This window comes from Schistocerca nitens, chromosome 6 (assembly GCF_023898315.1).
Source record: "Schistocerca nitens isolate TAMUIC-IGC-003100 chromosome 6, iqSchNite1.1, whole genome shotgun sequence".
In the NCBI taxonomy this organism is placed as follows: Eukaryota; Metazoa; Arthropoda; class Insecta; order Orthoptera; family Acrididae; genus Schistocerca; species Schistocerca nitens.
The window spans coordinates 170,138,987-170,152,038 of NC_064619.1; the positions used below are offsets into that span (position 1 = coordinate 170,138,987).

Consider the following 13,052-nt stretch of genomic DNA (forward strand, 5'->3'; position numbering starts at 1 on the left):
ACTTGTGTTCACTGCTGCAGTGCTACTGACAGCTGTGGCTGCACACTTTGATTTTAGATCGTGTAAAATGCGAGGTTGTCACTGTTGTAAGCGTCTGCTTCTGTTATACACTGAAGAGGCAAAGAAACCGGTACACTTGCTCTATTTCCAGAGAGCTGCAATATACAATGCTAACATCTTACCCTCTTTATGAGTTCAATATCTCTTATTATACGGCTGTGAAATTCTTTTCTCGGGAACAAATGCACAAAATACGAGCACTTTCCAGACAATCAAATGGGAAGGGGAAATACACGACATGGAAACCACACACATTCGCTGTGGTCTTGGTGTCATTTGACAGTATGTAGTGTTGCATTATGATATAATTTGTATAAGTGTGTGTGCCGTGTGTAGTGATGGTAATGTGAAATGAATGAACTATGTTCCACTAGAATGTTACATTATTAGATAACTTGTTTTGGAACCAGTACTGTACAGCAGGGAAAAATCGAACGGGGTGCCGCTGTTGTAAACCAACTAGTGTTGCATTCCGATGGACAGAGATTCCAGTCTGTGTCCGGTCACCCGAGTTAGATTTTCCGTGGTTTCTTTAAATTACTTTCGGCAAATTTCAAGTTGGTCCCTACTATAATGTCACGGTATACTTCCTGCCCATTAACTAGACCAGGAAGTACCGGTATGTAAATGCCTGTATAGAAGAATGATGTTTCTCCCTCATTTTTAAATTATAAAGCCATTAATTGCGCAATATTCGTGTAAAAGTGATCTACGGATTTAGCGCGCTTTGCGTCAAGCTGCACGAGCTGATCTAATAATTTGTCATTAACAAAGTGACCGTACGCACTTCCCCTCACCGATTTGATTCATATTGACAGGATGTGTAGGACACGACTAGGACTTCAACGTATAGACGCAACTCTCAATTGTTTTCGAGAAAATCAAGTTCGAAAATTTTAGGCCTGCTTATATACAGTATTTTGAATGGTGCGCAGCTTAGTGAGTAAGCGGTTAGTTTCGTACCCGCGAGGTCCTTGGGTCGAGTCTAACAACTGGAACTTCTTTTCTTCATTCCCACAATATTCTGCCAAAGTGCAGTCTGAAAGTAATCTGTTCCAAATGTACTCCTCTACTGTATCCTTATTTTTACATGCTGGCGAAGAACATTATACCATTAAACTGCGGGAAATCATCGAACAGAATAGAGACACAGCTTCTAGATGAATCCGCGTAAAAATTCAGTCAGTGGTATACCATCAGTCTCCGCGCTAATATTCGTCGATATGCTTGTATATGAGTGGTACACCGCTAAGGTGTGTGATTACGGAGAACCGTTTATGAATTTAAACCAAGTTTGTTTTACAACAGACACATTGAAAATCATGTATATGGAAAAATTCATCGTTCATCACACGTCCTGCATCTCGTAATAACTATTGTTTTCCAAGTTTCTACGATTAGTATCGTCCTGATTCATGGAGTGCTCCATAGATTCCATATTATACTGATCACAGATGTATATACAATAACATAAATGAAATGACTCTGTTGATTTGATTGAAAATCCTCGTGTACCCTTTTTTTATTTCCAGTCCTCTTAAGGAAAAAGTTGTTTCTGTATTTTTCAGGATAAATATTATGTAAATAATAATTGAATCATTAATTTGATATTTTATTATGTAAATAATAACTGAATCATTAATTTGATAAATTGCGCAGTCAAAATAAATCTGTTGTTAGATAGTCATTTTGTGGTTGAAGCTCTCTCCTTGAGCGCGTTTTCTTCCTGATATGTAATATGAAAAATGTGGTTCTGCCTTGATCAAACACAATTTTACTTCCCATACAGGTTTCGGAGAAGTTTCTCCTGCTTCAGTGGGTTTTATTTATTACCTGTTGAACAATATACAAAGAATTTATGCATTATGATATTTCCCAGTTTTTTGAGATTATGGTATTTACATTACTATAAGTACTGACAGAAATACTGTAGAATGAACATGTATCTTATTATTACGTGTTGGTGTTCACAAATGTTTGGTATTTGCAACACAGCCGCAATTATTACTTTCCAGTATGTAATCTGCAATCAATAAGCGTTTATAATTGTTTTGTTAAGTAACTTGTCACAACTTTTTTGCCTAATATGGTACTATCGTTTTTTTTCTTTCTATAGCACTATTGCCGTTATGTTTTGTTGTTTTGTAAACAAAGATTAGCTAAAAATGGTAGTCAAAGAGTAAAATAGCGGATCTTTGTTTACAGAGCAACAAATTATAACAACAGTACTGCCATAGAAAGAAAAAAACGATAATATTATATTAGACATTAAAAAGTTGTGAGAAATTACGTACTGGTAAAAAAACAAACGCTTATTAACTGCAGATGACATATTGGAAGGTAATAATTGTAACTGTGTTGTCAATACCAAACAGACATGTGAACACGAATATGTCACAACAAGGTATATATTTATTCTTCACGTTAATATTTCTGTCAGTACTTATAGTAACGTAAATACTATAATCTCAAAAGTGGTATATATAATAATGCATAAATGCTTTGTATATTGCACAACAGATAATAACTAAAACTGAACGAAGGTGGAGAAACTTCTCCGAAACACGTATGGGTAGTACAATAGGAAAAACTCTATTATTAGAAGTACGTGGGGATTAGAAGAAAGTACCAGCAATAAGATTCGATATGTAGACCTCGCGCTTATGGAACTAAGCGCTTACTCACTCAGCTCCGGACTGCTTGAAAATCTGCGACCATACAAAGCATATAAAGAGGCCTAAAACTTTCAAGCTCGATCTAACGAAAACGATTGAGAGTTGCTCGTTCCTGTTTACATATGCTGAAATCCTAGTCTTGGCCTACCCACCGTCTCAACATGGATCAAATTGGTGAGGGAAGTTCGCAAGGTCCCCTTGTAAGCATTTTGGACAAATATCGACACAGGATTTTCGTCTTATTTTTCGTAAGGTGTGCGGTGTTTAAACGTTGCCTATTATTTTATATACTCGCTGTGCATCATGAACAGTGGTCCATCACGTTGCTGAGTCGTACATGTGTCCGAAAGAACAGACACCTCACATATAATTAAGACGCGGGTGACCAATGAACCATTCAGTGCAGATACACATCATGCTCGAACTCTTACGGAAATCGACGCAATGCCGCAAGTAATGGCGTTAATGGGCAGATGCATTACGTCAGTAGTATACGGATAATTGAGGATTTGGGTCTGACGAGAAACGTGCAAGGGTAATCCGTGAAGTGGCGATGCAGCTATGTCCGGTTGGCTAGCCGGCACGATAGCTCAGTGTGTTCGGTCTGCCCTCTGTAATAAAAAAACTGAGTTAATGGGTGAGCGATAAACTTGAACAAACGTTATGGGACGTCCGCCCCGAAAAAATACAACGAACCATAACGAACAAAATGGTATATAAAAAAATAGGTGGCTTAGGGTCAGAGCATCTGCCAAGTGCGAGAGACCGGGGTTCGAATCACGGTCTGGCACAAATCTTCGACTTTCCCCATTGATGTAAATCAATGTCCACTAGCAGCTAGATGTCATTAAGGGGGGAAATCAGTGAAAGGAACCAAAATAAAAAAAATATTTTATTGGCTTTTCATTTACTATATGGTAATGGAATTTCGGTTCCTGAATATTAAATCCCAATTCCACTCCAAAGCGTGATAAAAATGATAACCAGAAAAAGCTTTTCGAGGCCACGCCCCTTTTTTGTTAGGTATTTTCACATAATATTTATTCCTGCGGTGATTTCTGATAGTTTTATGCAGTCACAACGCGGGGAATGTGTATACGATACATAAAAAAGGCTTTGGAATGGCATCAGTGCCACAGATGTTGTATTCTCTGGCTTATGGTGTTTGTTTAGAAGTAATTGCAAAGGAGTAACGTTTACGAAAGTTGTGTCTACATCTATTATTACAATCTGCAGCATAACTCATTCCAGTAAAGTGTTTAAAATGTTTAGAAAATGTCGTTTTTCTCAATGCCATAAACACAGCCTGAAAACTAGCTCAGTAATAATGAATGAAGACGTCTCCTCAAGCAAGAAAACAAGTCCTTAGAGGACGAGAATTGATGCAACTGACGTTATTACTGCTCAGTTTAAAAATCAGGTTAAACCAAGAAGACAAAGAAAAGAGTCCTAGAGGATGAAGAGGAGTATGCATATGATTTGCACTAGTTCACTCCGATAAGGCAAGACATAATACAAACATAGACAAATCTGCGATTCAGATTTTCCGCTTCTTACATTTTCGAAGCTTTATGTACCTTTTCCTCACAAACCACTGACGTTACAGTACTTGAATTTGGCTTACAATTAGTTAATATTATAGTGAAACATTCTGTGCAATGAACTTTCATTTACTGCAATATTAAGGCACTTATTTAAGAAACAAAAAGCTTAAAATTTGGTGCACTTTTACACAGATATTAGGAGAGCCGTAAATATTCAGCGAAAGGAGATACCAAAATTCTGTTTCACAAGTATTTGTAATAATGGTACATTAAACTTTATACAAAAAGACATTAATTTCGTTTTCAAAAAAGGAACGTTTGTACTCACCTTGTTGAAAAAATTTCATTTCTTTATAATTAAGACCGTGTAACGTTAATAACCATGAAAACTTGTATGCGTATGCTCATAACATGTCTTAACAACTGTGCCAGATATAGGAAAATTGTCTTGAAAACTTTGAACTTTACAAGGTTTCCTTCAAAGTATTGCAATTTCGCATACGCCCCCCCCCCCCCTTTAAGGGAATGGTCTGGTAAGGAAATATTGATTTTTTTTATAAAAAAATCTTTTTTTGGTGAGATATGTTCATTCATACATGCACTGATATAATACGAAAGGATTTTGTGAAATTCGAAAGAGAAATGTATAAAAAAATATAATAAACTCAACTGAATATCTATGGGAACACAGAAATTGTGAAGGAACATTGTGTTATTCGCATTGCCAAAGAACGTGGGGCAGGATTGAGAAATTGGCGAAAGAAATTCGGGCACAAAACGTGACTCTCGATGAGAAAGTACATGGAAGTTTGAAAGAAGAAACAGTTGTTAGCTGACTCATTATTACAGAAGAGCCATTGTCGACAATGCTCCAGACACTACGGCAATGAAGGGTGCAGTCTACGTGACACTGTAACACAGCCTGAGCCCTTATGAGAATTCGCAGCACATGAAGTCCCCAAAAGGCGGGAATTCTTGGCGTTTCTTATCGTGCCATTGCCAAAGGAGAACAAGCAGAATCAAATAAAACTGCAAACCATACTGTTCTGAGGCCATCTGCTGTTGTTAGAATGATATCTGATTATCAGAGGCTGGCATCTGTTATGATTCCCTCCAGATGCACTTCTCGAAAGACTCCAAATGCAACTGAATGTCTACGTAGAATAATCTGATCAAAGTGCCCAAAGGATGTATTTGTGTCTAAAAGAGAAGCAGAACTAGCCGTGAAAGAAGCTGTTTCACAGTTCAATCAAGGGTGCTATCTGTCAGAAGCAATAAGAGCATCGGAGACCACTCTACTGTGAGGATTAAGGACGTGAAGGAGCAAAGTTAGAGGCGAGCGAAGAAGGAAGCAAAAGGCCAAACAGTGCCCAGAATTTGAAAAAAAAGAAGACGACATGCGTCCAGAGCGACGGCCATAGAAGCTGCGGAAGCTCAGAACAGAGCAGAAAGAACAAGTTACAGTCGAGGCGGATTTTATAGCAAGAACCGGGGCTTGATTGTGCTGTGTAACTTTGACTGCGTTTATCTCTAATTTGTGAAACAGAACATTAAAATATAATGTTTTTTCTAAAAGTGGACGAAACTTTTAGGGGACACTCTTACTGTCAGCGCTAACAATCTTGCGTATAATTTGAAAAAAAAAAGTATTTATAAAAGAAAATACTGATAAGTGAATGTTTCGATTATTTAAATAAAAAGATTGAGAACTTTGAAAATTCTACATCTACATCTACATTTACACTCCGCAAGCCACCCAACGGTGTGTGGCGGAGGGCACTTTACGTGCCACTGTCATTACCTCCCTTTCCTGTTCCAGTCGCGTATGGTTCGCGGGAAGAACGACTGCCGGAAAGCCTCCGTGTGCGCTCGAATCTCTCTAATTTTACATTCATGATCTCCTCGGGAGGTATAAGCAGGGGCAAGCAATATATTCGATACCTCATCCAGAAACGCAACCTCTCGGAACCTGGACAGCAAGCTACACCGTGATGCAGAGCGCCTCTCTTGCAGAGTCTGCCACTTGAGTTTGCTAAACATCTCCGAAACACTATCAAGCTTACCAAATAACCCTGTGACGAAACGAGCCGCTCTTCTTTGGATCTTCTCTATCTCCTCCGTCATCCCGACCTGGTACGGATCCCACACTGATGAGCAATACTCAGGTATAGGTCGAACGAGTGTTTTGTAAGCCACGTCCTTTGTTGAAGGACTACATTTTCTAAGGACTCTCCCAATGAATCTCAACCTGGTACCCGCCCTACCAAAAATTAATTTTATATGATCATTCCACTTCAAATCGTTCCGTCCTTATACTCCCAGATATTTTACAGAAGTAACTGCTACCAGTGTTTATTCCGCTATCATATAATCATACAATAAAGGATCCTTCTTTCTGTGTATTCGCAATACATTACATTTGTCTATGTTAAGGGTCAGTTGCCACTCCCTGCACCAAGTGCCTATCCGCTGAGATCTTCCTGCATTTCGCTGCAATTTTCTAATGCTGCAACTTCTCTGAATACTATAGCAAATTAATTTTAAGGCCAACGCAGAAGATGGCCAAGAAAGCTTACACAAAATTATTTGTCTATGTTATTAAATACAGTCTTCAATTTTTCTAGAACATTACAGTAAATTTACTACATAAAAGAAAATAGTTTAAAAAACAACACTTCAAAATAAAAAATAATAATTTCAAAAACGGGTGGATAGATCGAGTTGAAACTTTGTAATTATATTTAACAAGATGCAGAAATTGTATGTTTAAGTTTTGAGACGAATTGATTAATTAGAGTAAAAGCTTCATTATTTTACGAGACTATTCCCTTAATTCCCTCGTGTCTATCACGTTTCACGGGGGACACCATAAGCTTAAGTTGAATGTAAGCTCGGTCCGTCCCCGTTAGCTGAGTGGTCAGCGCGACAGAATGTCAATCCTAAGGGACCATGTTCGATTCCCGGCTGGGTCGGAGATTTTCTCCGCTCAGGGACTGGGTGTTGTGTTGTCCTAATCATCATCACTTCATCCCCATCGACGCGCAAGTCGCCGAAGTGGCGTCAAATCGAAAGACTTGCACCCGGCGAACAGTCTACCCGACGGGAGGCCCTAGTCAGACGACATTATTAATGTAAGCTCGAAGTCCAGGGTTGCGTGTCGTATTCTGCGTGTCAGGAAGTCCTCGACGCACACGCTGAACTCACCGAAGAAGCCCTTGGCGACGCGGTGTGTGTGCGCGGCGGCTGCTGAGGCTGCCAACAGCACGAGCAGGAGCAGAGGCAGCTGCAGCGGCGGCGGCGGCGGCGCGCGGCAGCGGCGGGAGGCGGCGGCGGCGGCGGCGGTGGTGGTGCGCGCGCGGGCCATGGCGGACGTCTGGCTTCTGGCGTCTGCAGCGCGGTCCACCGGCCGCCCCGCAACCGGGTCACCGGGTCGCCGCCCCGGATGGCGTGGGAGGGCGCCGGAGAAATTCCCCGGAGAAAGGGCCAGCGCAAACGCTGCCTGCACTTTCCAACCCGGCCTTTGTTTGCCCGCGACAGCTCTGGAACGCGTCCTCGGACCAGCCACCAGAACAAGGGGGCGCCGCTTCCCTCGGCCCGGATGCGGTTGGCCGCTGACGATAAGCTTGTCTGCGCCGACCACTGGTCTACAGGAATGGGCACGGAGCTGTGGGTGGACGAGGAATAGTGACAGTTTTAATTAGGACCTAGAGAAAAACGTGTTACGACCGTGACGTTGTGAGGTTATTAGTTCTCCTCTACCTATTCACCCTTCAGAGCGATACATTTACCCTGCTGTTGAAGGATATGGCGAAAACCTTGACTGCAGAACTACTTGAATAGTGGTAATTGAAACCAACACCTGTATTGCATTAATTTCCTTTAATTTACGCCTATGGTTACAAACTTTTTGTTCACAGATTACCGGTTTCGGTCTATAATGACCATTTTCAGATTTGTTTTTTTTTATAAAAACAGTGTCCTCATAATTAGGAAACTGTTTTTATAAACATGAACAACTCACCAAAGCATCAGTTCTTGTGAAACAACCAGAAAGACTGTCACTAAAATTTTTCTGGATTTGAGGCCGCATTGTCATCTATAAAATTCTGACGTTTCGGCGACTGTTACAAAGCGCCTTCCTCAGGGTGTATTGCTAACTGCCGAATGAGCACTATTTTGGTTACTTATATACTATGGAAGAGTGCTATCATTGGATGTGAGGGTGAGGAGGAAGGGTATTGGGAGTTCATTTTATTGGTCTTTGCATTGCGTGTTGTCATTGGCGGAAATAGGTGTTTTCCATTAGTGTTTCCTTTACTGCTTGCCATTGTTGGAAATCGCCGAATAGGAAACTGAGCGGCGACTACAGGGTAGCGTTGTTTACTAACTTCCCAGTATCGACCAGGGAACGTCAGCACTCTGCGTACCGTCCGCAGCTGTGGCCCACCGCGCGCCTATTGCTCTGCGAGAACTGTGAACTGTCCTTCCGCAAAGCTGTCACTGCTGGCTGCCAAGACGCTGGAAGCCCGTACCTGTGTTCTCTATTCACATTGTTGGGTCGCTTGGCTATTTCTATAGCCTCTCTAATCTTCCTCCTCAAACTAAACGGCTGTTTCGCCAGTACGAGGGCCTCTCGAAATTCGATCTTGATCCTGCACTGTTCCTGAAGTTCTGCCACCGCTGATTTGTTGTAGTGTTTCAGGCAGATGTATGTCTCTTGTTCAGTTAACCTCGTGCTTATCGGGCGCCCAGTCTCACCTACATACACCAGTCCACATTCGCACCCGATTTCATAAGCTCCGGCGGCATGAAACTTGTCAATTGTATCTTTCGTCGAGCCCAGAATGTCTTTTATTTTGTTGTTGCTACGAAAAATCGGCTTAATGCCTGCCCGACGGAGAGTTTTGCCCAGGCGTTCAGTAACCCCTTGTACATATGGTAGCATGACGGTGTTCTGTGCTTCGTTCTGCATTTCCATGTTGTCCCCCTCCTTCGGCGCCATGGTTTTGTGTATCATCCTCACGTCGTAGCCATTAGCTCCAAAAATAGACCTGAGGTTCTATACAGGGCCATTACAAATGATTGAAGCGATTTCATAAATTCACTGTAGCTCCATTCATTGACATATGGTCAGACACACTGCAGATACGTAGAAAAACTCATAAAATTTTGTTCGGCTGAAGCCGCACTTCAGGTTTCTGCCGCCAGAGCGCTCGAGAGCGCAGTGAGACAAAATGGCGACAGGAGCCGAGAAAGCGTTGTCGTGCTTGAAATGCACTCACATCACTCAGTCATAACAGTGCAACGACACTTCAGGACAAAGTTCAACAAAGATCCACCAACTGCTAACTCCTTTCGGCGATGGTATGCGCAGTTTAAAGCTTCTGGATGCCTCTGTAAGGGGAAATCAACGGGTCGGCCTGCAGTGAGCGAAGAAACGGTTGAACGCGTGCGGACAAGTTTCACGCGTAGCCCGCGGAAGTCGACGAATAAAGCAAGCAGGGAGCTAAACGTACCACAGCCGACGGTTTGGAAAATGTTACGGAAAAGGCTAAAGCAGTAGCCTTACCGTTTACAATTGCTACAAGCCCTGGCACCCGATGACAAAGTCAAACGCTTTGAATTTTCGGCGCGGTTGCAACAGCTCATGGAAGAGGATGCGTTCAGTGCGAAACTTGTTTTCAGTGATGAAGCAACATTTTTTCTTAATGGTGAAGTGAACAGACACAATGTGCGAATCTGGGCGGTAGAGAATCCTCACGCATTCGTGCAGCAAATTCGCAATTCACCAAAAGTTAACGTGTTTTGTGCAATCTCACGGTTTAAAGTTTACGGCCCCTTTTTCTTCTGCGAAAAAAACGTTACAGGACACGTGTATCTGGACATGCTGGAAAATTGGCTCATGCTACAACTGGAGACCGACAGCGCCGACTTCATCTTTCAGCAGGATGGTGCTCCACCGCACTTCCATCATCATGTTCGGCATTTCTTAAACAGGAGATTGGAAAACCGACGGATCGGTCGTGGTGGAGATCATGATCAGCAATTCATTTCATGGCCTCCACGCTCTCCCGACTTAACCCCATGCGATTTCTTTCTGTGGGGTTATGTGAAAGATTCAGTGTTTAAACCTCCTCTACCAAGAAACGTGCCAGAACTGCGAGCTCGCATCAACGATGCTTTCGAACTCATTGATGGGGACATGCTGCGCCGAGTGTGGGAGGAACTTGATTATCGGCTTGATGTCTGCCGAATCACTAAAGGGGCACATATCGAACATTTGTGAATGCCTAAAAAAACTTTTTGAGTTTTTGTATGTGTGTGCAAAGCATTGTGAAAATATCTCAAATAATAAAGTTATTGTAGAGCTGTGAAATCGCTTCAATCATTTGTAATAACCCTGTAGTTCAGCTTGTAGGTTGTGTTGATCACTGATCCTGTAGGCTCTCTTAAAGTTTGCAGGGACGATTTCTTTTGTTTAGGATGGTGGTGGGAGGATGAATGCAGGTACCTGTCCGTGGTGGTGGGCTTCCTGTAAACTCTGTGTCCAAGCTTCCCGGTAAACTTCCACGTCAAGAAAAGGCAATGCCCCGTTCTTTTCTATCTCCATGGTAAAGTGAATTTTGCTGTGGTGCTGGTTGAGATGTTCGAGGAAGTTCTGAAGCTCCTCTTCTCAGTGTGGCCAGATAACAAAGGTGTCATCAACGTATCGTAGCGTAATGTTGCGGACTGGAGTGCTACTTCTTCGAACGCTTGCATAAAAATGTCTGCTGCGGCAGGCGTTAGAGGGGAACCCATTTCTACACAATGCGTCTGCCCATAAAAATCCCCTTTCCATCTGAAAGAGGTGGTCGCCAGACATTGGCGCACTAGCTCTCAGATATCAGGTGCCATGCGTTCCTCTAAGATCTTCATTGTGTCCGTCACGGGTACATTCGTGAACAATGACTTTACGTCAAAACTGACCATCAGATCCGTATCCGAGACTCGCTTTTCTTTCAAAAGTGCTACAAAATGAGTGGAGTCCTTGACGTATGAATCTGTATGGCTCACTAAACGTCCAAGCTTCGGAGCCAATTCTTTCGCTAATTTGTAGGTCGGTGAGTTAATACTACTCACTATCGGTCGTAAAGGAAAGGCTTCTTTGTGGACCTTTGGTGCACCATATACAGGGTGATTCAAAAAGAATACCACAACTTTAGGAATTTAAAACTCTGCAACGACAAAAGGCAGAGCTAAGCACTATCTGTCGGTGAATTAAGGGAGCTATAAAGTTTCATTTAGTTGTACATTTGTTCGCTTGAGGCGCTGTTGACTGGGCGTCAGCGTCAGTTGATGCTAAGATGGCGACCGCTCAACAGAAAGCTTTTTGTGTTATTGAGTACGGCAGAAGTGAATCGACGACAGTTGTTCAGCGTGCATTTCGAACGAAGTATGGTGTTAAACCTCCTGATAGGTGATGTATTAAACGTTGGTATAAACAGTTTACAGAGAATGGGTGTTTGTGCAAAGGGAAAAGTTCTGGACGGCCGAGAACGAGTGATGAAAATGTAGCACGCATCCAGCAAGCATTTGTTCGCAGCCCACGAAAATCGACTCGCAGAGCTAGCAGAGAACTTGTTTTTGAGTAAAAAAAAACCTTTTTAAATACTCTTTGTAATGATGTATAACAGAAGGTTATATTATGTTTCTTTCATTAAATACACATTTTTAAAGTTGTAGTATTCTTTTTGAATCACCCTGTATTCTTGGTGCCTGTGGCACTTGTGGAATGACAATATGAATAGAGAAAACGGACTTCCAGTGTCTTGGCAGCCAGCAGTGACAGCTTTGCAGGACAGCTCTCAGTTCTCGCAGAGCAACAGGCGTGCGGTAGGCCACAGGTGCGGACGGTACGTAGTGTGCTGACGTTCCCTGGTCGATACTGGGCAGTTAGTAAACAACGCTACCCTGTAGTCGCCGCTCAGTTTCCTATTCGGCGATTTCCAACAATGGCATGCAGTAAAGGAAACACTAATGGAAAACACCTATTTCCGCCAATGACAACACGCAATGCAAAGACCAATAAAATGGACTCCTAATACCCTTCCTCCTCACCCTCACATCCAACGACAGCACTCTTCCGTGGTATATAAGTAACCAAACTAGTGCTCATTCAGCAGTTAGCAGTACACCCTGAGGAGTGCGCCTTGCAACAGTCGCCGAAACGTCGGAATTTTATAGATGACAATGCGGCCTCAAACCCAAAAGAATTTTATCGACTGTGACAACGGCCGCGGAAGCCTACGTTTACAACCAGAAAGACTATTCACATTGCCCTACTAATGCAGTTGGGACACTGGTCATCTTTCAGATCCAGCAGTCATAAACAATACAACGACAAACATCGAGGGGAGTAGAGATGAGAATGATCGGATTGCTTATTGCAAGCTGTCTGGGGACATGAACAATCATATTACCTAGCCCTTTGACCAAAATAGAGATATCCAACAAATCAATGAAAGGCAATCCTTATCCGAGCTTACAAATTGTGCCACGCTTCCATAAAATGAACTGTAAAATCTCTGTGAACACTAACTCCTACGAAATCGTGTCATTTCTCGAGTTGAACATGCGGTCAAGACTACCCTCGTGTTGGACAGTGTTTTTCCTCAGAAACAGTGCAGTGCATTATTATTTTTGTGTTTCTTTTTGATGTATTTTCAGGGACTATATTTAATGCTTAGTGTGTAAGGATATGTGAAAATAATTGAAGTCTATGTCAAACATATGA

At 42.2% G+C, this 13,052-nt stretch overlaps 1 protein-coding gene across 1 annotated transcript in view; it reads right to left on the reverse strand.

Annotated features, from left to right (window-relative positions):
• LOC126263274 (uncharacterized) overlaps window positions 1–7,643 on the reverse strand; it is a 48,535-nt gene extending 40,892 nt beyond the window's left edge. Inside the window, exon 1 of the mRNA XM_049960359.1 lies at window positions 7,598–7,643. Coding sequence (XP_049816316.1) covers window positions 7,598–7,643 — 46 coding nt within the window. The remainder of the gene's footprint in view (window positions 1–7,597) is intronic.
• Between the last annotated feature and the right edge of the window lie 5,409 nt (window positions 7,644–13,052).